The following is a 23,535-nucleotide window of genomic DNA, read 5'->3' as shown; positions in this document are numbered from 1 at the left end:
ATTCATGTCCATGTTCACCAATTCACTATTCAGTATTCCTGTATCAAGACCATCCTGGCCAACATGGTGAAACCCCGTCTCTACTAAAAATACAAAAAGATTAGCCAGACAGGGTTGCGTGCGCCTGTAGTCCCAGCTACTCGGGAGGCTGAGGCTGGAGAATCGTTTGAAACTGGGAGGCGGAGGTTGCAGTGAGCCGAGATCGCATCACTGCGCTCCAGCCTGGGCAACAGAGCAAGACTCTGTCTCAAAAAAAGGAAAAAAAAAAAATTCCTAGCCACTCGGAAGGCTGAGGTGGGAGGATTGCTTGAGCCCAGGAGTTGGAGGCTACAATGAGCTATGATCACACTACTGCAAAGCAAGACTTTGTCCAAAAAAAAAAAACAAAAACAAAATTTAAAGGAATCAAATAGCCAAATATAAATCAAACAAAACATGTACAAATCTCTAAAGTGAAAACTTTAAAGCGCTGCTGAGAGATACAGATATACAAGTTCATAGATTAGAAGACTCGATGTAAGATTTCCATTTCTACCTCAAATTGATCTATAGATTTAATACAATCCCAACAAAAATCCCAGCAGATGGGTGGTTCATGGGTTTTTTTTTTTTTTTTTTTTGGTCTTTTAAACCTTAAACTATAATTTGAAGCATTCTCAGATGTTTGGGGGGAAACATCCTCGTAAAATAGTTCCCTATGCTCGCCTTCTGGGGAGGCGGTGCTGAGCAGGTGAATCATAAAGCATTTACGCATATGTTATATGCTCACTGCACCCACCTCTTCCCCACAACCTTTGCCTCTTGGGTGGTTTGTGCTACTTTCCCCTTACTTTGCTACATTTCTATAGTTAAGTTGGTTTTACTTAAATGATTCATGTTTGGGGGGGAAAATAAACATCTCCCTTAAAACATGTTTCAACTCCTGCAAATAAAATAAATGAAGTGGCGAAAGAAAAGAAAAAAAAAGAGAAGAGAAGAGATCCCAGCAGAATTTTTTTTCTTTAAGTAGACTGACAAACAGATTGTTTCTGCCTCTGCTGCTGCCAGGTGCCCATGAAAAAGTGGGGGCAAAAAAAGAAAAAAAGCAGGTTCTGAAGTATACCCTTGACTGGATCTACCCCGCAGATGATGCTGCCAATTGTGAGCAGTTTCTCCAAGACAGAATTAAAGTGAATGGAAAAGCTGGGAATCTTGGTGGAGGGGTAGTAACTATTGAAAGGAGCAAGAACACAAGCACCGTAACTTCTGAGGTGCCTTTTTCCAAAGGGTATTTGAAATAGCTCATCAAAAAATATCTGAAGAATAAGCTATGTGATTGGTCGTGCGTAGCTGCTAATAGCAAAGAGAATTTCGGATTGTGTTACTTCCAAATTAACCAGGACAAAGAGAAGGAAGATGAGGATTATAACTCATTTACCTGGAATGTTTTGTATGAGTTCTTGAATAAAACTTGGGAACCAAAAAAAAGGGGGGAGACAGACATTGATAAGCTGATTATATAATTTATATGAAAATGCAAACGACATCAAATAGTCAAAACAATCTTGAAAAACAAAAACACTGAAGACTTATACTACATGATTTCAGGACTTACAATAAAGCTACAGTAATCAAGACTGTGGTACTGACAAAAGGATGAACAAGTAGATCAGTGGAACAGCATGGAGACAGTGCAGAAACAGACCCATAAATACTGTCAAATGATTTCTAACAAAGGAACTAAAGCGATCAAATGAGTAAAAGACTTTTCAACTGGTGCTATTTTTCAACTAGAAATTTAAATAAAGATGAATGTTAATCCTGACCTCATACTATACACAAAAATTAATTTGAGACTGGTCACAGGCCTCAATATAAAAGCCAAAATTATAAAGCTTTCAGAAGAAAACACAGGCGAATATCTCACAACCTTGGAGCAGGCCAAGATTTCTTAGCAAAATAAAACTAATCATAGGAGAAAAAAGTGTGTATATATATTTAGACTATATAAAAATTAGAAACTTCTCATCAAAATACCAGTAAGAAAATAAACAGACAAAAAACAGAGAAAATATTTGTAATACATATATCTAACAGAGAACTTTCAACCATAATAAAGATCTACAACACAGTATCAAAAAGACCCAGTAGAAACAGATAATCAGACTTAAATAGTCACTTCACAGGTGTACAAATGGCCAATAAGCACATGAAAAGTGCCCAACATTGTTTGTTGTCAGGGAAATGTAAAATACAACCACAATAAGATATTACTACACACCAAGTATGACTAAAATGACCAAGACTTGACAACAGCAAATGGAGCAATCACGTCTCATACATTGCTAGTGGCAGCATAAAACTGTAGAACCATTCTGGAAAAGTATAAAACATACACAAACCTAGTAATTCCACTCCCAGGTAATTGTACAAGAAAAATAAAAACATATGTCCACAAAGAACCCATTACAAGAATGCCCAGCTTTATTCATAGCTGCCAAAAACTGGAAATAGCTCAGGTTTTCATCAACAGGAGAATGGATAAACAAACTGGTATTACTCAGCAATAAAAAGGAAGAAACTACTGATTACATAAAACCCTGGATGAATTCCCTAAAACCATTATGCTGGGTTAAAGAAGACAGACACAAAAGAGTACACCATGTTTGATTCCATTCACAGGAAGTTCTAGAAAAGGCAAAACTAATCTACAACAACAGGAAATCAAATAGTGGTTGCTTCAGGCAGTGGAAGGGGAGATGGCCTGGGAAGGAACATGAGAAAACTTTCTGAAGTGATGGAAGTGTTCAATAAGTTGACAGGGGTGTGACCACTGATGTACAGTTAGTCAAAACTGATGGAACTATGAAGACCAGACCATATCTCAATTTTTTAAAAAGTAATGAACCAGAAAAAAGATTCAGTGGCCAAAGTCAGAATAAATTATAATACTAACCACCTACAATTTAATATTTAGAGCCTTTACCATATGTTAGTGAACAAATATTCTACTGTTTGAAACTAAGTTTAAAACTTGGTAAGTTTAGAGTGATGTAAATTAAACCAAGTGGTATGCCAAGTGCCAAGTGTAATTAAATGGGTGGTATGCTATGACCACTCAATCTGGGTACATAACTCACTGAAAGTTCTGATTTGTGGCAAGAGTACAGTGACTGCTGCATTTTCTGGTCATTATCTCTTGAAACTTCATATTCAGACAGATTATTATTTATTAGAACTCTGACAAATCAGTGCGAGGAGGGAGGACAAGTTTTTAACAAAGCCATATTCAACAAGAAATCTACTGTAAAGAGAAGTCGTTTCACCTGTGAGATGGAGCCTCCCATTATAAAAGATGGTTTTTCTGAAGCCACTGTGGTTTTGGATGACGGGATGAGAGGGGGTGGTGGCCTGGTTGGTCGAGTTGTCGGAAGCCGAACGCCTTCAGGGAGATTAGTTATCACTTGATGTGGAGCAGGCTGAAGGACTTTTAAAAGGAAAGAAAAATGATTTTAAAATAGTCCATTTCCTAGTTTACAACATGTTACCTCTCTCAGTCATTCCTGAATTTTTAAATCACTAATTTAAAAATGTAAGATGAAACCAACAATGAACATTTCTATTTTAAATTTCTCATTCACGTAAGCCTGTATACATATTTGTCACAAATACTATTTGTGGGGTTGAAATATTCAACTCCCTTTCAAACCACAGCTTTCAAGCTGATGCTTATTTCAAACTTCTGCTTAGCATAGCAAACATCAGTCTTCAAAAATTTCTTCTCTCTCGCCAATCACTCTTAGGGTACTTCTTAAAAACAGCTGATAACACTACTTCAGAGAATGCGCAGACATGACTGACAACCAGTTATACATCCTTTTTGCATCTTGCATATTGAGAAACATTTACTGATTCTGGCTCTCACAGAACACTTGAATTTTGGGGATGGGGAGATCTCAAGACTTTTACAAATTCATGTACTCTTCTTAAAGGAAGAGCCAGTCAATGTCACAGTATAAATGTGTGAACACAAATTTCCCAGTGGCCCAGTGAACTCAACTAAATACAACTGATGATGGAACGCAGAGAAACAAAGTCATTCTGAAACAGCAAGGACACGTCCTGGAAGAGCAGTTCATTCACGAGATTAAACCACCCACGTGGAACATCTGTGGGTGGATGGCCAGCAGCCACTGCACAGAGGAGTGATATTTACCTGGCGGGACACTATAGCGGGCTGCACTCATATCAGGCTGTGGAGCGGCTTTACTGACTTCTCTTGGAGAAAGCCTACACGGTGAGGCTGACCTTGCTGCAGTATTGTGCATCTGTGCTTCCTGTTCTAGAGCACGTTTGACCTCAGCATAAGGCATATAGGCGACTGATTTTCCTATGAAAGTTAAAGTTATCAAAATAAGGGAAGAACCCCAAATTAAAATAGTAAGTGTGAAAGGACCAAGCCCACACCATCCAGGGGCCAATCCGACTATAAACTAACATTAAAGTCTAAAACTCCTGGGGGCAAAATTCACCCACAGAGAAGTTAAGAAATCCTGTAAATCTAAATCTCCTGTGTATCCTCAAAAATTCATTTACGAGTTTTCCCTTTAAAGGAACAAGAACTTCTCTTTCCTCTTAAGGAGAATCAAGTGTTTTCACATGCAATAAAATCACAACAGGCAAACATCAGATTATCAAGCAATTCTGTTAATTCAAATCTGGCCTGACTGGAGGTTATTAGCTTTGCGAGGATTTCACAAGTCTTATAATTAGCCTGTTGAAGCTCACTCCTTGCTAATATTCACAGAAATATATTTAATTAAGAAACGGAAGAAGCCTTTCAAAAGATGCAGATCAAACTAATTCAAAAATCCTACATAAGCTTATAAAAACCATGAATATAACTACAATAATACTAATGAAAATTACTTATCATGTAAGTTATCTCCACATAAAGCATAAAGAAACTTTAAATATTTTAAAGGGCACGCCAGAAATGCAGTCATATTTAAGACTTTAAAATATATAGTTTCTTTTTAAAATGAAACATCTGTAATTTTTGAAAATCAAAAAAGCACAAAGTAAAACTCATTTGTAACCCTGACCACTTAGATTTGTAGCATTTTAATGTCTGTCAGAATAAATTCCCACTCATTTTATTTATTATTTTCATTACCTAGTTGTATCCATTTATCTTTCCAAGTAAATCTAAATTTAAAATCATTGAGTACTTCCTCTCAAAACAAAGAATAACTGGAATTTTCATTAGACTTGTATTAAATTTATGAATAAACACAGGTGACGACATTTTATAATAATGAGTTTTCTAGTTGAGAAATCTTGTTTTTGTCAGATAGTTCCATCCATTGCTTGTTAAAAATTATTCCTAGATATGTCATATTGGTAAGAAAACCATCTCTTTTATATATATGAGTTTATATAAATAAACCTGATTACTGCAGACATACAGGAAAGATGCGGATTTCTGTGTAATAATTTTTTCTGAAAAACCTAATGAACTTTCCTTTTAGCTCTAATAACTTTTCAGTTGATTCTTTTAGGCTTTCTAGGTGAATAATCTTATCCTGTAAATAATTTGTCTTTTCCCTTCAAATACCTAAACCTCTTATTTCCTTACTACACTATCTTTTGTAAGGTGCTTTTAAAAATCAGAAACAATTACAAAAATATCAACTGATATTCAAGTGCTAGGCAGTGTGCATTACATACAATATCTATTTAGCCCTCAAGACCAATGTGATTATTAATACCATTTTACAGATGAGGAAACTGAGGCTCAGAAAAATCACATCTAATTGCCCAATCAAGGTCTACCAGCGATTTTTTTAAAAGCAGTATAATTCCGGACCATTAGCTCTAAACCACAGTGCAATAGTGTCTCACTAAAGGACTGGGTGTGGAATTTCAGATGTCTCTGGTGTATCCATCAAGACGATGGTACTTTTTCCTTCTTTGACATATTAATATAATGAATTAGAGTAAGTGTCCTAATACTGAGAAAACAGATTTATGAAATAACCAACTCCAAAAGAAAATCACCACTTCTTTCCTAGATAATTTAATATGATAATGTATTAAAAATCCAATGTCTGATTATTTTACCATTTCCAGTAAGTTTATAACTATGTTTAAAAAAAAAATCCACTGGTCATAGTAGTGGTTTTTTTTTTTTTTAAATTATGGAAATTGGATGGTTCTAAACACAGCTATTTAAATCACCATGTACCCACAGCAGGAAAAGAAAAACAGCAACAGCAACAAAATAAACATGCAACAAACTAGGGTCAGTTACATAGAAGCATTAACTCTTATTTTAATTGGATAATTTTGTTAAATTTGCATTAGAAGTTCAATTCTAACTCTACCTCCATATGCTTAAGTTTGAGTTCCTTCACTGTAGAAAAGAGGCTTAAAAGTTATCAGTAAAGCAGAGGTCAACTCGTATAAATGTTACTGGTAAGTGAAAACAATTCTCTAAGGTTTTTTTTCAACCTTTTCTACAGATGGGAAAAGCTTTAAGCAACTTAAAACAGGCATACCTACAGTAATTATTTATACCATTCACATTAAGAGAAATAAATACAACCAAATAGTTGGACAACAAGTGCTGCCTGTTACTTGCTAAAAGAGACCATGAAGGGAAAAGTAAAAACCATGGCCCTAATTCAGGTGGACTGTACCAATATTTGGTGATACTTTATACATAAATCCATACTATCACTATTCTTCACATTCTATAAACTGTTCTATGAGGTTAAATTTAAACCATTTTTGTCAAACATTCTAGACACAAGCATCTTAACTGCAAACATTTAAATGTTATTTGAAAGGTTATCCTATACACTGAACTACAGGATAGACTCAAGGAAAAACTTCTGGTACTTGTTAAACAAATTACAGGATAAATACACTAGGGAGATTAGCTAAAACAAAACAACCTTTGGATAAACTTTCCCTACTTTGTAGAGCATCACCTTCGACCAAACTGTAAAATTCTTAATGTCATACTAATCAAAAGTATAATTACAATCTGATTTTAAGATGACTGAATTACGATTAAAAATTAGGATACCACTGAGATCTAAACCACGTGTATTAATGTGACTAACACAGAGAAATACAATTCACAGTTTGGAGTCTCAGAATTTGGGGCTCCAGCCTGGTTCAGTTTCTTCAGTTCCCAAATACAACTCATTTTATAAAGCAGACCAATAAAAGATATTGAGGCTTTAAAATTATGATATCCATATTTAAATGACCCAGATATTACTAACAATGATGTTATGCCTTGTCATAAGTTCAACAAATGATACCATCTGAATGTCATTTTTCTAACTTTTACTACTTCTTCACAAAATCTATCCTAAATAATTAATGTAAGGAATACATCCAGAGACTTTTATTCTCTAAAGTATCATTTTCCACTGACGGATTTCCTCATAATTCGAATGTTCAAAAGACAAACACCTGCGATAAGTCCATTAATACCCTGTAGTGAAACATGATAAGGATATCTCCATTATGTCATTCATTTATAATTCATTCCTTTAAGGTGTAATTACTGAGTACATGTTGTGTCAATTACAGAACTAGTGATTAAGAATTCCCTAGACCCAACAGAGTAAAAGCCTAAAAGTTATCAATATTTCTACCTTCATTCAAGGAAATATTCATTTAGCGCCTTTTATATTCCTTGGTGGATATTATCATTCTGGTTCACATTTTTCCTAGCACAAGATTTATGTTTAAAAGATTAACAAGTTTAAATTTAAAACTCTAACATAAGAGGTTCAGTGTATTAGGCAACTAATAACTCAATATTGGTGTGATCTGGGCAGAGTCAGCAGGATCAGTTAAGTACCACAGTTCCTATTTTATATTAAATAACCCTTGGAATGCATGGCATTGTAAAGCTAATAGCTCTTATTTAGCTAAATAAAGTACTGTAAAGAATCTTCTGAATCATTCAGACTATTTCAGTATTCTGATATTCTAAGCATATCGTAGCATATAAGTAGACTATAAACTCATTCTTAACCAGAAACATGTGCCAATTCTTCTAACCATGTCAGAAGAATGTATTAAAACATAAAAACCACCCCTTTCTTCTTTTTTTAAAGAAAGTAAAAGTGTATCACACACCAACTAAAACAGCAACGGACCAACTCAAATCCATCACTTGAAATAAAAACAGTGATGTAACAATGAAAACAGGTACCTCCATAGTATCTACTGTGTATATACAGTACTAATACACTAATTAATATGTAATAACATGCTACATTATACATAAAATAATGCAGAGCCACCTGTTATATAACAATACCGAATGCTCCTTCCTTAACTTTACAACCACAGCAAGGTAGACGTGTACTATTATTTTCATTTTACAGATGAGAAAACTAAAGCTATGAAAGGTTAAGTGACTTGCGTGTGGCCACACAGCTGGCAAATGCCAAGGTGAAGGCTTAGCCAGCGTCTGATTGGAAATATCCACTACACAAAGTTGTGTCTCTCATCTACCAGAGAATGTGAATATTACACTGTAATACTTGAAGGTGATTTGCTTCAAGGACAGGACAACAATTGTCACTTACTCTGAAAATTCAGATCAATGGAACATAAAGCATAACTTTATTTATAATGTCTTCCAGCATAAAGATGAATATCAGAAAATTCACATTAACTAGAATGCTATTAAAAATGTTAGTGGCATCCTTTAGTAGTTAATAATACTAACATTTCTTCATAGTTTAAGGTCAATTTAAGGAACTGTGTCTGTTAGGACAAATATAATAATCAATTGGGAGGCTGACAACTTACAAAGCACAATGGACACTGCTTTTGGGTTTAGCTTTATTTCCCTTCATAAAAGTTCTCTTGGTGATAGCTCTATCTACCTACCTTCCCACTCTCTGTTTGGACTCTTGGATGTGCCACATGGACTTGTAGAACTTCTACATTCCAAATCTATCTGTTCTTGTCTCTGCCGCTGCTCCTCCAGGAGTGCTGACTCATGCATTGCTTTAATGTGTCGCTGGTAGAGAGCATAGCCGCTCACTGGGGTTCCAATTGGTATGTTACATGGGGTGCAGGATACCTATAGGAAGAAAATAAATCGAAATATGCAAACAACCAATGTAATAATTGCCATCTCTTACAAGTAATGTAATGCTTATTTCTGTCATGTTATTGGTTGAATTGATTTTATCATTTTTTAATCAAAGTTATCTTCAAGAATAATGCTTAAGGCATTGCAGTGGCTCACGCCTGTAATCCCATCACTTTGGGAGGCCAAGGCAGGCAGATCACCTGAGGTCGGGAGTTCAAGACCAGCCTGGCTGGTATTTTGTATCTTTGTACCAAAAATACAAAAATTTAGCTGGGTGCGGTGAGGCATGCCTGTAGTCCCAGCTACTCGGGAGGCTGACACATGAGAATCACTTGAGCCTGGGAGGCAGAGGTTGCAGTGGGCTGAGATTGCACCACTGCACTCCAGCCTGGGCAACACAGCAAGACCTAGTTTTCTTTCAGAACTGATCACAATATAAATCACACAAGCTGTAATAACAGAAATCAAAAATCAGAAATTACAACACATCTGTCTGATTCTAATTTATGGCAGCCAAGTCCCTTGTGGCCCTAGGTCCCATCCCTCATCTCTCTTTCACCAGGGATCAGATCCATTTATATATATATATATATATATATATTTTTTTTTATTTTTTATTTATTTTTTTTTTTTGAGACATAGTCTCACTCTGTTGCCCAGGCTGCAGTGCAATGGTGCAATCTTGGCTCGCTGCAACGTCCACCTCCCGGGTTCAAGCAATTCTCCTGCCTCAGCCTCCCAAGTAGCTGGGATTACAGGTGTGCACCACCACACCCGACTAATTTTTCTATTTTTTTTTTAGTAGCAAAGGGGTTTCGCCATGTTGGCCAGGCTGGTCTCGAACTCCTGGCCTCAAGTGATCCACTCGCCTCAGCCTCCCAAAATGCTGGAATTACAGGTATGAGCCACTGTGCCTGGCGGATCACATCCATTTATGTTAATTTAAATGTCATCCATTTGTTAATGATTCACAAATTTTCTACTTCCTCAAGACACTTTCTCCAAGTTCCACACTTACATAAAATGGCCTACCTAACAACTCCACTTGGGATATCTCAAGGAAGCTCAGAACTTATGTTAAAGGGAACTTCCCATTTTTGAAACTCCATTCTTCTTCAGTTGCTCTCCATTTTAGACATGGAACCCCACGTGCTTCAGCCAGAAACCTGGCAGCCATCCTTGACTAATCAATCTCCTCCTCTCCCACAACCAACTCATTCACATAGCCATTCCCTTAGGATAGAAATGGACTGTTCCTTAAGATAGGCCATCCATAACCATCCAATAAAACATGGTGATACCCTCCCTGTTTTCCTTCTCATTGAGGCCTGTTCACTGCTTTCACAGTACACAGTATTTGCCAGTTTGAAACTGTTTTATTTTTCTGTCTCTCTGACTTTATGAAGAAAACAACCCAAGCTGTTTTGTCCAATACTTAAAAAAATAGCCCAGAACACAGTCCAGGATTAAATACCTCATGAATAACAAATATCCCTAGAAAGCCCTAGAGGTCTGACTTTTTTTTAGAATCTGGTAACTTAAGACTTCCATAGTTTTTCCCCTAGCGTAAGTAGTATTATTCACTGATCCTAAAACCCAAAACTTTCTTGCCTTTGTGCTTTGTCTTCCATATAAACATAGCTTTTCCTCCTTTTGCTATAACTCCAAATGAGCTGTTTTGATCCAATGAAAATATTATTTCTTATGCAGTCTTCTGTAAGTTTCTAATTAAGAAGACACTCCCTCTTCTCCAAAACATCCATAGTATTTTTTAACCTAATAGAGCATCGCATTTTAATTCATTTTAACCTTTACGATAATTTTTTTTAATGCCTTTTTTTTGAGACAGTGTCTCGCTTTTTCACCCAGGCTAGAGTGCAGTGGTGCCATCTCACCTCACCACAACCTCAAACTCTCGAGCTCAAGGAATCCTTCCACCTCAGCCTCCCAACCACAGGCGCATGGCACCATGCGGAGCTAATTTTTTTTTTGTTTTTTTTTGGAGAGACAGGGTTTCACCATGTTGCCCAAGCTGGTCTTGGAACTCCTGCGGTCAAGTGATCCACCCACCTCGGCCTCCCAAAAGTGTTGGGATTACAGGCGTGAGCCACCACGCCCAGCCTCTTTGCCTTATTATGCAGACCAGTCCATACGTTTTTTGAAATCAGAGGCTATAATATATAAATACTCTCCACAATATTAAGAACATTGTCTTAAACTAATCACTCAATAAATGTCCATTTGAATGAGTCAGTGAATGAACAAATGTTTAATGATCTTTTTGTGGTAAGTACACAATTAAAAACTTTTACCACTTATTATTTGAGATAGAAAACACATTTTTGAATAAAGCAAGAGCTTTAAATATTTGAATAAATAGAAAATAACTAAAGAAAAGAACAATACCCAAGATTGGAATTCAGTATCAAAAATGAGTCAAATTTTACAGATTATTAAGGTAAAATATAAATAAAATATACTTGAAATCTGTAGATTATTAAGGTAAAATATAAAAATAAACTAGACTTGAAATTGTATACTGGAGTTAGCCATAATCTCTACAATTTATTCTAACTATTCAAAACCTAATTACATGCTTAATGCTACTACTGTTTTATGGCTCCTTATTGCTGTGGTTACAAACAAAAACAGGACTTACTAATATTTATGGCTAGAGCATTATATTTCTTTTTTTTTCTTAACTGGAAATGACCGTTTCAATCAATCATCACAAGTCATTTGAAAAAGCAATGTACTAAGGATATAACCTTTGGTTATCTCAAAGAGTTTACTCAAAGTTAGACTCAGCATCTTCCTACCCTTCTCTCCCATATGTCTTAGCACTCCCTAACCCAAGCCCAGCACAAGAGGATGTAAGAAAAACCAAGGTACTAAAATCAAGGACTGACCATACAGGTACTAGTCACAATAGTCCAGAGGCGGAAGCAATCCAAATGTCTATGAATGGATGAATGAATAAAATGTGGTATACAGATACAATGGAGTATTATTCAGCCTTTAAAAATAAAGAAATTCTGGCACCTGCTAAGTATACCTGGAGGACATTATGCTGAGTGAAATAAGCCTATCACAAAAATGACAAATACTGTATGATTTCATTTATATGACATAATGTGGCACAATAAAAATTAAATATTTGGTCCTTCTCCCAAAGACTTTTTTTGTTCCAAATCCTTAGAATTTCCAGAGCAGTAAGAGTGTCTTTTGTATGCTAACAAGATGACTCCTGGCTGGGGCCTCTAGATTGCCTCAGGATAAGGGCTGACAGCCCAAAAAACCACAAGGCAGGAGGCTAGAACTTCTTTGGGGACTGGGGTAGGATGTCTCTTAATATTTTGCCCAGACTGGGTTTGAACTTGCAATCCTCTTGCCTCAGCCTCCCAAATAGCTGGGAATACAGGGCTGGGACTACTGTTGGGCACCACCATGCCCAGCAAGGGCTGGAACTTTCAGCTCCATCCAGCTCACCCCACCCCCAACCCTCCAGGGAGAGGAGAGGGGCTAAAGGTTCATGCACCCATCACCAATGGCCAATGATTTAATCATTCATACCTATGTGATGAGGCCTTCATAAAAACCCCAAATGATGGGGTTTTAAGAGTTTCCAGGCTGGTGAACACATGGAGTTGCTGGGAGGGAGGCAGACCTAGAGAGGAGACAGAAGCTCCACACCCCTTCTGCACACCTTGCCCGATCCATCTCTTCCATTTGGCTGTTTCTGAGTTATATCCCTTATAATGAACTAGTAATTATAAGTAAAGCATTTTCCTAAGTTCTCTGAGGCATTTTAGCAAATTATGGAACCTGACGAGGAGAGTCGGAGGAATCCCCAGTCTGCAGCCTAGTCAGAAGTGTGAGTAACCTGGGGACCCAATACCTATAGAACTGGCATCAGAAATGGGGGTAGCCTTGTGGTACTGAGCCCTTACACTTGTGGTATTAGATGATTATGCCAGGTAGTTGGTGTCCGAATTGAACTGAACTGTAGGAACCTAGTTGGTGACCAAAGAGGTGGAGAATTCGTTGGTGTGAGGAAAAAGCCCATACATTTGGTATAGTAAGTATTGTGGGAAAGAACAGTTCATTGGTATCTAAACTGTGTGTTAAATTCATAGAACCAGAAAGCAGAACAGTGGTTACCAGTGGCAAGCAGCAGGAGGAAGAGAGGAGTTGTTTAATTAATTTCGCATTCGAAAGATGAAAAGGTCCTGGGGATCATTTTCTAAACAATGTCAATATACTTAACACACTTAACACGAGTGAACTGTATACCTAGAATTGGTTACGATTATTAATTTCATGTTATGTTTTGTACCACTATTTTTTTAATCAAGAACCAATTAAAGAACAGAAGAAATATGTCTATAAAGGTCTCAGTTTTTCATCTTTAGTTTTCTTCCTCACAATAAAAACTTACCATTGGTGGGATAACAGCAGCTCGATGCTGAAGCTGTGGCAGATCCAGTGGATTTGGTTTTAATGGAGATGAGACAAGTATAGATCCAGTGGGGTTTAACAGTGAAGGCTTTGAGTCCATAGGAAACATTCTGCAATTGCAATTTAAAAAAAAGATAAATGAATACATTTTTAAGACTCAAACATATAATCACTATAAGTTCTTATAAGTTAGTATGTACATACACATGCACACATGGACACATGGACACACATATATTAACCCATATAAAATATTTGGACAGTTAAGGAAAAAGGAACCTACAAAGCTGATTTTCCAGATAAAGAAACTGAATATCGTACTCACTTCAGCAGCGCACATACTAAAATTGAAATGATACAAAGATTACCATGGCCCCTGTGCAAGAAAAACATGCAAATTTGCAAAGCATTTTATATTAGAAAGAAAAGAAAAAAGAAACCTAATACTGACTTACAGGTTGAAATTTATCTGTATTGTCTATATCTAACCAACAAAACAATCTAAACAAAGTCCATTTAAAACTGTTCAGTCCTAATTTACCACAAATATCCTAACATGGGTTAAAAACTAGTTACCTGTTAGAGGATGTTTTATTGGGATCACAGAGTATTTTTTTAAATATTTGAATAAGCTGCTGTGATTTTTAAACTGAAAATTTCATCCAAAATTCCAGACCTCTGGCTTCTCATGAAAAATGGAAAGAACCAACAACATGAAATCAGCACTCCCCAACAGCAGCGACCTGCCATGCATCCAGCAGCCGCCATCCCGCTCACATGAGCACACACTCCTCTGCTCACCATAGTCCCTGCCATCTCACACTCCACCGGCTGATGTTGCCCATACCTACACTCAAGTTTAGGATGCCCAATATATAAACTTGAGGAAATTTTGTACCAGTGTCATGCTTTATGGGCCTGGTCATATTCCCCAGTGTTGTCATGGTCACTGGGGGAAGGTGAACATTTAAAAATGTATAAATTGGTAAGAAAATCAGAATGTATTTAAAAAAACAATTCACATACTATATAAAGAAAGATTATGTTAAAGCTATAGAAAATTGAAAGTGTTATTTCGGTCATTTGGGAGCAGTGTAGACTTTAGGGTGTCATTAAGAAACCATCATATTTTTCCAAGGAATTTCTGAATTTCAAAACTACTATCATGTTCATCTCTTAGGATGTTTACCATTTAAAATTACTGCCATCCTACCTAATTTTTCCTTCACGTATAGTTACCAAAACCAACAGTGCAAAACACAGATAATCCTTATTTAGATGAGATGTTTCAATAAGGAATGCTTAAAAAGGGACTACACAGCTTGAATCCATTTATGTTTACTGCAGTTAAAGACTGACACCATTAAAATAAAATCTAGATTACTCTGAGGTGAAAGAAAAAGAGTGATAGTCAAATTTTCTGGTAAACCAACAGTTAAGCAGAACACCTATTTTATTTCAATTCATGCTGATGAAAATTCTAGCATCTACTATATAAAACACTCTGAGGAATCAGCACTATAATGCTCCATATTATTATTCTAGTATCAAATCTCATTATGGAGTACATAGATATAAAATATATTGGATATGAACTGAAAATACAGTCACACCAAGACACACTCTGAAAGCTAAACTTTGAAGAGAATTTAGCTATCTGTTGAGTAGCTTGTCTCTTTATTCTTATTAAAAAGAAAAAAAGGAGTGGGGTTTAATTGGGTTCGGATTAAGTGATGTTTCAGTCTAATTCACTTCTAGAATTTGCACCAATTTACCATTCTACTAAAATTATAAGTGATTCAATGTCTTTTAAGGAAAAGGAAACACCAGGAAATAAAATATATTAAATAAAGTAATAACTATACCTGTAAAATATATATCTTTTACTGTAATTTTTACAAAAACCATAAAGATATGATACATTTTTTGTATAATTAATTAACCTTTAATGACTAAAACTACTTGTAAACTGCAGGGAGCGGTGGCTCATGCCTGTAATTCCAGCACTTTGGGATGCTGAGATGGGTGGATCAACTGAGGTCAGGAGTTTGAGACCAGCCTGGCCAACACGGCAAAACCCCATCTCTACTAAAAATACAAAAATTAGCCAAGCATGGTGGTGTGTGCCTGTAGTCCCAGCTACTCAGAAGGCTGAGGCAGGAGAATCACGTGAACTCAAGAGATGGAGGATGCAGTGACCCGAGATCGTGTCATTGCACTCCCGCCTGGGGAAGAACGAGACTCCGTCTCAAAAAAAGAAAAAAAACTTGTAAATTAATCTGCATTATACCTGATATTTTAAATTACAAATATGAACAATCTAAAATGTTAACTGATACAAAAAAGTGGTCATAATTATCATTACTTTGCATTTAAATTATGCTTTCTAAAAATTTTCAGAACACTGAACATGTCTCTCTTTTCAGCATTTTCTTCTACCTAATAAGTAGGGGCTGGTAGGCCTTGTTTTGAGGTTGCACTGCCTTAGAGAAGCGGGAGCTCCTCAATGCCTCTAGCCTCCACCTTCTTCTACCACATCCCACTGCTGCCCTCCTCGGGCACAACAGTTATCTGTGGTTTATTCACAACTTTATTAGTTGAAATTCCCTGTTATGCTATCATACAGAATACACGTAACAAGACAGATGTAGGAGAAATGTATAATCTGTTTCATTAAAATGATCATACAATAGTTTGTGGTTAAACAGAACAGTATCAGCCCAATATTAAAATCGTACAGACTACCTATAACGTGCCAATATTTACATAGCAGCCATGTCTGCAGCCAGCACCACCCTGTGATTCAGTCACCAACCAGCAGAGTAAGCACGGGGAGGACTTATGGAACGAGCCTCACCTCTGCCTCTCTGGCTCTCCATCCACATCCTCATCAGCGCTGCACGTGGCACTGGAATCATTGTCTGACTGGGGCTCGGGCCTTTGGGCATTTATTTGCTGAGCTACCACCAAATCTTCATCTCTAGGTTCCACCTTCTCACTGGCTCTATCCAAGTCTCTTTCTTTGGTATTATCACCTTCAACTTTAGATGCATGGTTTTCTGGCACCTTCACTTCAACGTCCACAGAGTCAGCTTTGGTAGCGGGTGGGGGATCACAAACAGAACCCTCTTCAGCACTGTGCTCCTGCTGATCTACGTCCATCTGCTCTGCTGTCTCAGCACTGATGCTGTCATTCACCTGGGTCTCCACACTTTCATCTTCAGCTGGTTTTGTACTTGGAACTGCTAAGGAGGGAGATGTACTGGGTGCAGTTTCCGTGGTGGGCTCAAGCTCAACCGCAGGTTCTGTGTTTCCTCGAGAAGTAGCATTTTCAGGACTGTCCTCGCTGGGCTTGACAGCTTCAACTGGTGAAGGAGAAGGAGCACTTTCTGTATCAGAACTATTTTCTGCACCTTAAAGATAATGATACAGCATAAAAATCTGATAATGAACATGTTTCAGGTGGTGATAGAAACCATGCTTCAAAGTAGTTGTTTAGGATGAATTCTACTCCTTTGATGACCTCATTGAAGTATTTACAGCCATTGAGAAGGCTAAAGTTTCCTACAGAGTATAAAAGTGAAAGATCAAATTATCTTGACCTTCTGAAACTAAAAGCATAAAGGATTTTAATGTCTGAAAATAATTTATATGAAATTGAAAAAGAACGAACAATAAAACTAAACAAAAAACAGTCCTATAAATGATGACATTCTGGTGTATTTCTAGAAGCCTCTTCCTGTGAATTTCCTTTTACCCAGCTGAACTGACACTCTAGAACGGCTCCATCCAATAGACATATAATGTAATCACATCTGTAATTTTAATTTTTCTGATGGTCACATTAAAAAAGTAAGAAGAAATGGGTCAAATAATTTAAACTGTTTTTAAATTTTTTTAATTTTTTGGAGATGGGGTTTTGCTCTTGTTACCCAGGCTGGAGTGCAATGGTGCGATCTCGGCTCACTGCAACCTCTGCCTCCTGGGTTCAAGCGATTCTCCTGCCTCAGCCTCCCAAGTAGCTGGATTTACTTGGTAGGTGTGTGCCACCATGCCTAGCTAATTTTGTAGAATTTATTTAATTAACCCAGTATATGTGAAATACCATTTTAACATGTGATCAATAGCAAAAAATCATAAGATTATTTTTCCTTTTTTTGGTACTAAATCTTCAAAATCTGGTGTGTATTTTACATTTTCTGCATATCTAATTTTTTTTTTTTTTTGGAGGCAGAGTCTCGCTCTGTCACCCAGGCTGGACTGCAGTGGTGCTTTCTTGGCTCACTGCAGCCTCCGCCTCCCAGGTTCCAGCGATTCTTGTGCCTCAGCCTCCTGAGTAGCTGGGATTATAGGTGCCTGGCACCATGCCCGGCTAATTTTTGTATTTTTAGTAGAGATGGGGTTTCACCATGTTGCCCAGGCTGGTCTTGAACTCCTGACGTCAGGTGATCCGCCTGCCTCGGCCTCCCAAAGTGCTGGGATTACAGACATAGGCCACCGCACCCAGCCTGCATATCTAAATTTAAACTAGCCAAATTTCAAGTGCTCAATAGCCACAAGTGTCTAGCGGCTACCACACTGGACAGAAGGCTCTAGAATACTATTTCACAGATTTTTAATTTAATGTTGTAACACAGATCTTTCCCCATATCGTTTATATTGTTCTATAAATAGACTTTCAGTGCTTTTTGACATCTTTACCTAGATATATCAAAGGCAGCACAAATTCACTATGTCCTGTACTAGAGTTGTAATAACCACTCGCAAATCAGATTCTTTTCTAGGGTTTACTATCCAATTAAACAAAACAGAGACCAAGAAGTCATCTTTTAAACCCTCTTCTCATTTACCCCATATCCAGCCTTGACAAGGCTCACTGATTTTCTCTCTAAAAATTTCTCTTGAATCTATCCAATCCTGTTCAACTTCACAGCTAGCACTCTAGTCCAAAACCAACTCTCTTCACTCCACTTCAGACCATTCTTTACAACAAAGATAGAGTTGTCTTTTTAAAAGCCAGATTTTACCACAATAACTCACTCTCTCACTCTCATAACTTTTCAGTGGACCCCCATTACTATTAGGATAAAGTTCCAAAATTGCTGGTATGGTCTGCAAGGCCTTGCCCAGTGGGCCCCCTCCAGCCTCTCCAGCTTGCACACAGCTCTCTGAATTCAAGTCACACTGGCCTTTACTTAGTTTGTTCAATGCCTCATGCATCTTCTACCACAGAGACTTTGTACATGCCATTCACCTTTACTGAAAGGCTCTTTCACCTACTTTTCCTTTGGTGATCAACTCAAACATCACATGCTTAAAAAGCCTTCTATGGGCTGGGCGCACTGGCTCACGCCTGTAATCCCAGCACTTTGGGAGGCCGAGGTGGATGGATCACCTGAGGTGAGGAGTTTGAGACCATCCTGACCGACATAGTGAAACCCCGTCTCTACTAAAAATACAAAATTAGCCACATGTGGCATGCCTGTGCTCCCAGCTACTTGGGAGGCTGAAGTAGGAGAATCGCTTGAATCCGGGAAGTGGAGGTTGCAGCGAGCCGAGATCATGCCAGCCTGGGCAACAAGAGTGAAACTCTGTCCCCCCACCCCGCAAAAAAAGCCTTCCATGGTTTCCTTAACAAAGTTATATTTTGCTAATATAGTTCTGATACCACATGTACTAGTTACAGTTACAATCTTACATTTATTTACTAGAATGATTTCTGGCTATTTCTTCCACTAGGCTATAAACTCCATGAAGACAGAGATCATATATTTTGATTATCACTTAAGTACTAGCCTGGTACACAGTAGACTCAAATACTGGCTGGATTATAAAGTACATGAATGGTTGTGAAAACCTAAGTAACCGTCTGGGAAAAAAAATATTTTTTAATTGTATATAATAGACAGCAATATAAAAAAAACTTCTACAAATTCATCCTTTCAAATATGATGAAGTGTCAACTATGTATGTGCAGGGAGCTGTCTAAGGTACCACGGACACAGCAATTTAAGAAAACCTAAGCAGATGCTCTCATGGAGCCCATATTCTAGCGTGAAATAGACAACAGTAAATATGTGATATAGGCTGAGAGTGGTGGCTCACGCCTATAATCCCAGCACTTTGGGAAGTTAAGGCAGGAAGAATGCCTGAGGCCAGGAGTTCAAGACCGGCTTGGGCCACATAGTAAGACCTCATCTCTACAAAAAAATTAAAAAATTAGCTAGTCATGGTGGCGTACACCTGTAATCCCAGCTATTGGGAGGCTGAGGCAAGAGAATCACTTGAGCCCAAGAGGTCAAGGCTTGCACTGAGCTGTGTTCATGCTGGTACACTTCAGCGCTGGGTAACAGAGTGAGACCCTGTCTCAAAAAAACAAAAGAAGTGATATATCAGGTGGTGATCAGTGCAGTGACTAAACGACAAAACTGGGAAAGAAGTGGGTGAGGAGGTATTATAGAAAAAAGTGATATCTGAACAGAGGACTCAAGGAAATGAGAGAATGAGCCCTGGGCACATGGTGGGGAAGAGCATCCCAGGTAGAGGGATTAGAAAGCACAAAGGCTCCTGAAGTCGGGGTTGGTTTGCCCAGGAACAGCAAAGAGGACAGTGTGGTTGGAGCAGAGGGGGCCAACAAAAAAGCAGCTGGCAGAAAGTTCACAGAGGTACAAAGGTCAGTTCATGCAGAGCCTCATAAATTGCAGTAAGGCCTTGGGTCTTTATTTTTACTGAGATGGGAAAGTATTACAGAATTTGGACTAGAGAAGAAACATGATTTGATTCACATTTTGGAAGAATTACTCGGGCTGCTGTGGAAGAAAAAACAGAATGGACCTTGTCTCTACACAAAATAAAAAAGTACATTAGTCAGGTGTGGTGGTACACGCCTATGGTCCCAAATACTTGGGGGGATGAGGTGGGAAAATCGCTTGAGCCTGGGAGTTTGAGGCTGCAGTGAGCCACGATCGAGCCACTGCACTCCAGCCTAGGTGACACAGCGAGACCTCATCTCTAAAAATAAATAAAAAGAATGGAACAAAAAGAAGCAAGAGACTAATCAAAAAACTATTGCAATGAGGGCTCCTCAGAAGCAGGGTAGGAGCAATGGAGACAAGGATCCAATTCTAAAGAGACTAAAGAAAACCTAATTTATTGATATAGTGAAAGACCAGAGGGAAAAGCAGCTTGTGGTAGTAGAGACACAAGAGTTTGCTTTGGCTGTTAACAACAAGATGGCTCTTAGGCATCCAAATGGAAATACTGTAGGTGATCAAATATATGAGCCTGGAGTTCACATGAGAGTTCAAGTCTCCAAAAAACAAACAAACAAACAAACACAGACAAGCAAATAATTCAGAAGAGTACCTCACATGTAGTAAGGTTTTAAAATATGGCAGCCATGGCCAGGCGCGGTGGCTCATGCCTGTAATCCCAGCACTTTGGAAGGCCAAGGCAGGCGGAACACCTGAGGTCAGGAGTTCGAGACCAGCCTGACCAACGTAGTGAAACCCCATCTCTACTAAAAGTACAAAAATTAGCTGGGCGTGGTGGCAAGCGCCTATAATCCCAGCTACTCGGGAGGCTGAGGCAGGGGAATTGCTTGAACCCGGGAAGCAGAGGTTACAGTGAGCTGAGATTGCAACACTGCACTCCAGCCTGGGCAACAAGCGCGAGACTCCATCTCTAAAACAAACAAACAAACCAACAAACAAAAACGGCAGCCATTATCATTACAGAAAGATCCTACCAAAGCACTGAAAAGCTAACAAAAAGCCCAACTTAACCTTCATTTCTGTTTATATAGTGGTAGAAAGCCCCAAATCCAAGGGCAAACTAACAAGGCATTTATCTTCAAAATATTAGAAGACATGTTAGTGGTTATACAGCAGATGATATCATTTGACATAAGCACTTTTCCAATTTTCTTCTTCCAAGCCACAAAAGAGTAGGAAGGTTTCCAAGGCATAATGTTTCACCAAGCAGTAGCCAAACATGAGTATCTTTTTTTTCCCTAAAAATACAAAAAAAACCTTAAAGAATGATGTAGAAAAAGAGAACAAGAGCAAATCCAAATTTTGGTGAAGTTTGCTCTGATTTAATTCTTCTAATCGTGAAAGATACTCAAACAGTCAGATGTGTTTTAGGAAAACAGATAGAGGAACCCTCCCTTCAGCAGCTGCCTTCATTCTTCAATTGGCAAGAGACTTGCCACACAATAAACAGTGCATCTGTGCTGTCTCATTAAGATTAGGAATAAGTATGAGATCACAGGTCACATGAGCTGCATTTATGTTCTCTTCTTGACACTTTCCAAATGAAGCTAAGTCAACAGGAAGAGAGAGCCTACAATTCTACTGGGAAAATCATTTCCTCTTAATAGGAAACTCTTCTAGATGATTGAGCAGATGTGATGGTGCCACCCTACACTTGATCAGACATACATATATATATATATATATATATATATATATATTTTTTTTTTTTTTTTTTTTTTTTTTTTTTTGAGACAAAGTCTCGCTCTGTCGCCCAGGCTGGAGTGCAGTGGCGTGATCTCAGCCCACTGCAAGCTCCGCCTCCCAGGTTCACACCATTCTCCTGCCTCAGCCTCCCGAGTAGCTGGGACTACAGGCGCCCGCCACCATGCCCGGCTAACTTTTTTCTGTATTTTTAGTAGAGACGGGGTTTCACCGTGTTAGCCAGGATGGTCTCGATCTCCTGACATCGTGTTCCGCCCTCCTGGGCCTCCCAAAGTGCTGGGGTTACAGGCATGAGCCATTGTGCCCGGCCCAGATAGACGTATTAATACCAGACTTGGGCTTTGTTATGGACTGCATTGTGCCCCTCCCCACCAAAATTCTTCTGTTGGAGTCCTACCCCCCAATGTAACTGTATTTGAAGACGAGGCCTTTAAGGAGATGACTAAGGTTAAATGAGATTATAACAGTGGGCTCTAATCCAGTAGGAGTTGTCTTCATATGAGGAAGAGATACCAGGAGTGCGCACACCCAAAGGAAAGGCCATGTAAGGACAAAGTAACGAGGCGGTTAGCCATCTGCAAGCCACAAAGACAGCCCTCATCAGAAAGCAACTGTGCCAGCACCTTGACCTTGCACGTACAGCCTCCAGAACCGTGAGAAAATTAATTTCAGTTGCTGCAGCCACCCAATCTGTGGTATTTTGTTATGGCAGCCCAAGGAGGTTTATTAACCTCCAGGCTTCATTAACAGTTATAACCCCAGGGAATACTAGCCACCAGAAACAAACCCATTAAAACCAAGAGACTCTGACAACCTCTCTACAAGTGCCATTAACACACCAAACTACCTTCCCTGTTTGCAGCACTCTTACCCTACCCTCGGGTGAGACTTCTCTAATACTCTCTCTACTCTTGTAAAGATGACCTCATTTTTCACAAACCCTCCCAAAAACAAGTTTAAGGTTAGGGGTTGTTCAAAGCCAAAACCCATTTCAATACAAGTTTAAGTTTAAAAGACAACAAGAATAATCTATAGGAAAAAAAAAAACCATGAAATCTAATATTACTAAACCTGGAGGATGTACAACTTTTAAAGCTTATACAAAATAAAGACCCTACACAGAAAAGAGATACAACTCTAATTACACAAAGTTTAAACAAAAGTAATTGAAAAGGAAAACAAAAAGAAAATGATGGAAAAAATTATCTGCATATACAAAACATGAACATGTTTAATATATAATATATGAAGAGCTACTAAAAGCATTATAAAAATCCCATCAGAAGCAGTCAATTTCCAAAAAAAAATCCACAGAAACTTTAATCAGAGTGTAAACTGAAATAAATTAGGTATCTTTTTTCTTACCAAAAAAATCAAGAAAACATTTACCTTTCCATGAACTTGTCATTAGTTTAAATGACAAAGATACATTATTTCTTAAATTTCCTTAAGTTTCGTGGTTTTTTTTTTTTCTATTGGTGCTTCTAA

General features: G+C 38.1%; 1 protein-coding gene and 1 non-coding gene across 35 annotated transcripts in view; one reads left to right on the top strand and one right to left on the bottom strand.

Annotated features, from left to right (window-relative positions):
* NCOR1 (nuclear receptor corepressor 1) overlaps positions 1-23,535 on the bottom strand; it is a 184,270-nt gene that overhangs the window by 52,948 nt on the left and 107,787 nt on the right. For 20 of the 34 annotated variants that reach the window (XM_016932276.3, XM_024350438.3, XM_054670431.2 and 17 more), the window contains 5 exons: positions 16,428-16,983; positions 13,551-13,680; positions 8,905-9,100; positions 4,196-4,369; positions 3,306-3,466 (listed from right to left, as the gene is read on the bottom strand). In XM_016932276.3, coding sequence (XP_016787765.2) covers positions 3,306-3,466; positions 4,196-4,369; positions 8,905-9,100; positions 13,551-13,680; positions 16,428-16,983 — 1,217 coding nt within the window. Of the gene's footprint in view, positions 1-3,305; positions 3,467-4,195; positions 4,370-8,896; positions 9,101-13,550; positions 13,681-16,427; positions 16,984-23,535 lie in introns of those variants that run through there. The other 14 variants (XM_016932284.3, XM_016932290.3, XM_054670437.2 and 11 more) reach the window with 4 other exon arrangements.
* On the top strand, positions 13,888-13,991 carry LOC112206125 (U6 spliceosomal RNA). The gene has a single exon (XR_002940332.1). It is a non-coding gene; the product is annotated as a U6 spliceosomal RNA (small nuclear RNA).

This window comes from Pan troglodytes, chromosome 19 (genome assembly GCF_028858775.2).
Source record: "Pan troglodytes isolate AG18354 chromosome 19, NHGRI_mPanTro3-v2.0_pri, whole genome shotgun sequence".
NCBI lineage: Eukaryota > Metazoa > Chordata > Mammalia > Primates > Hominidae > Pan > Pan troglodytes.
This window is presented reverse-complemented; position numbering and strand designations above follow the sequence as displayed.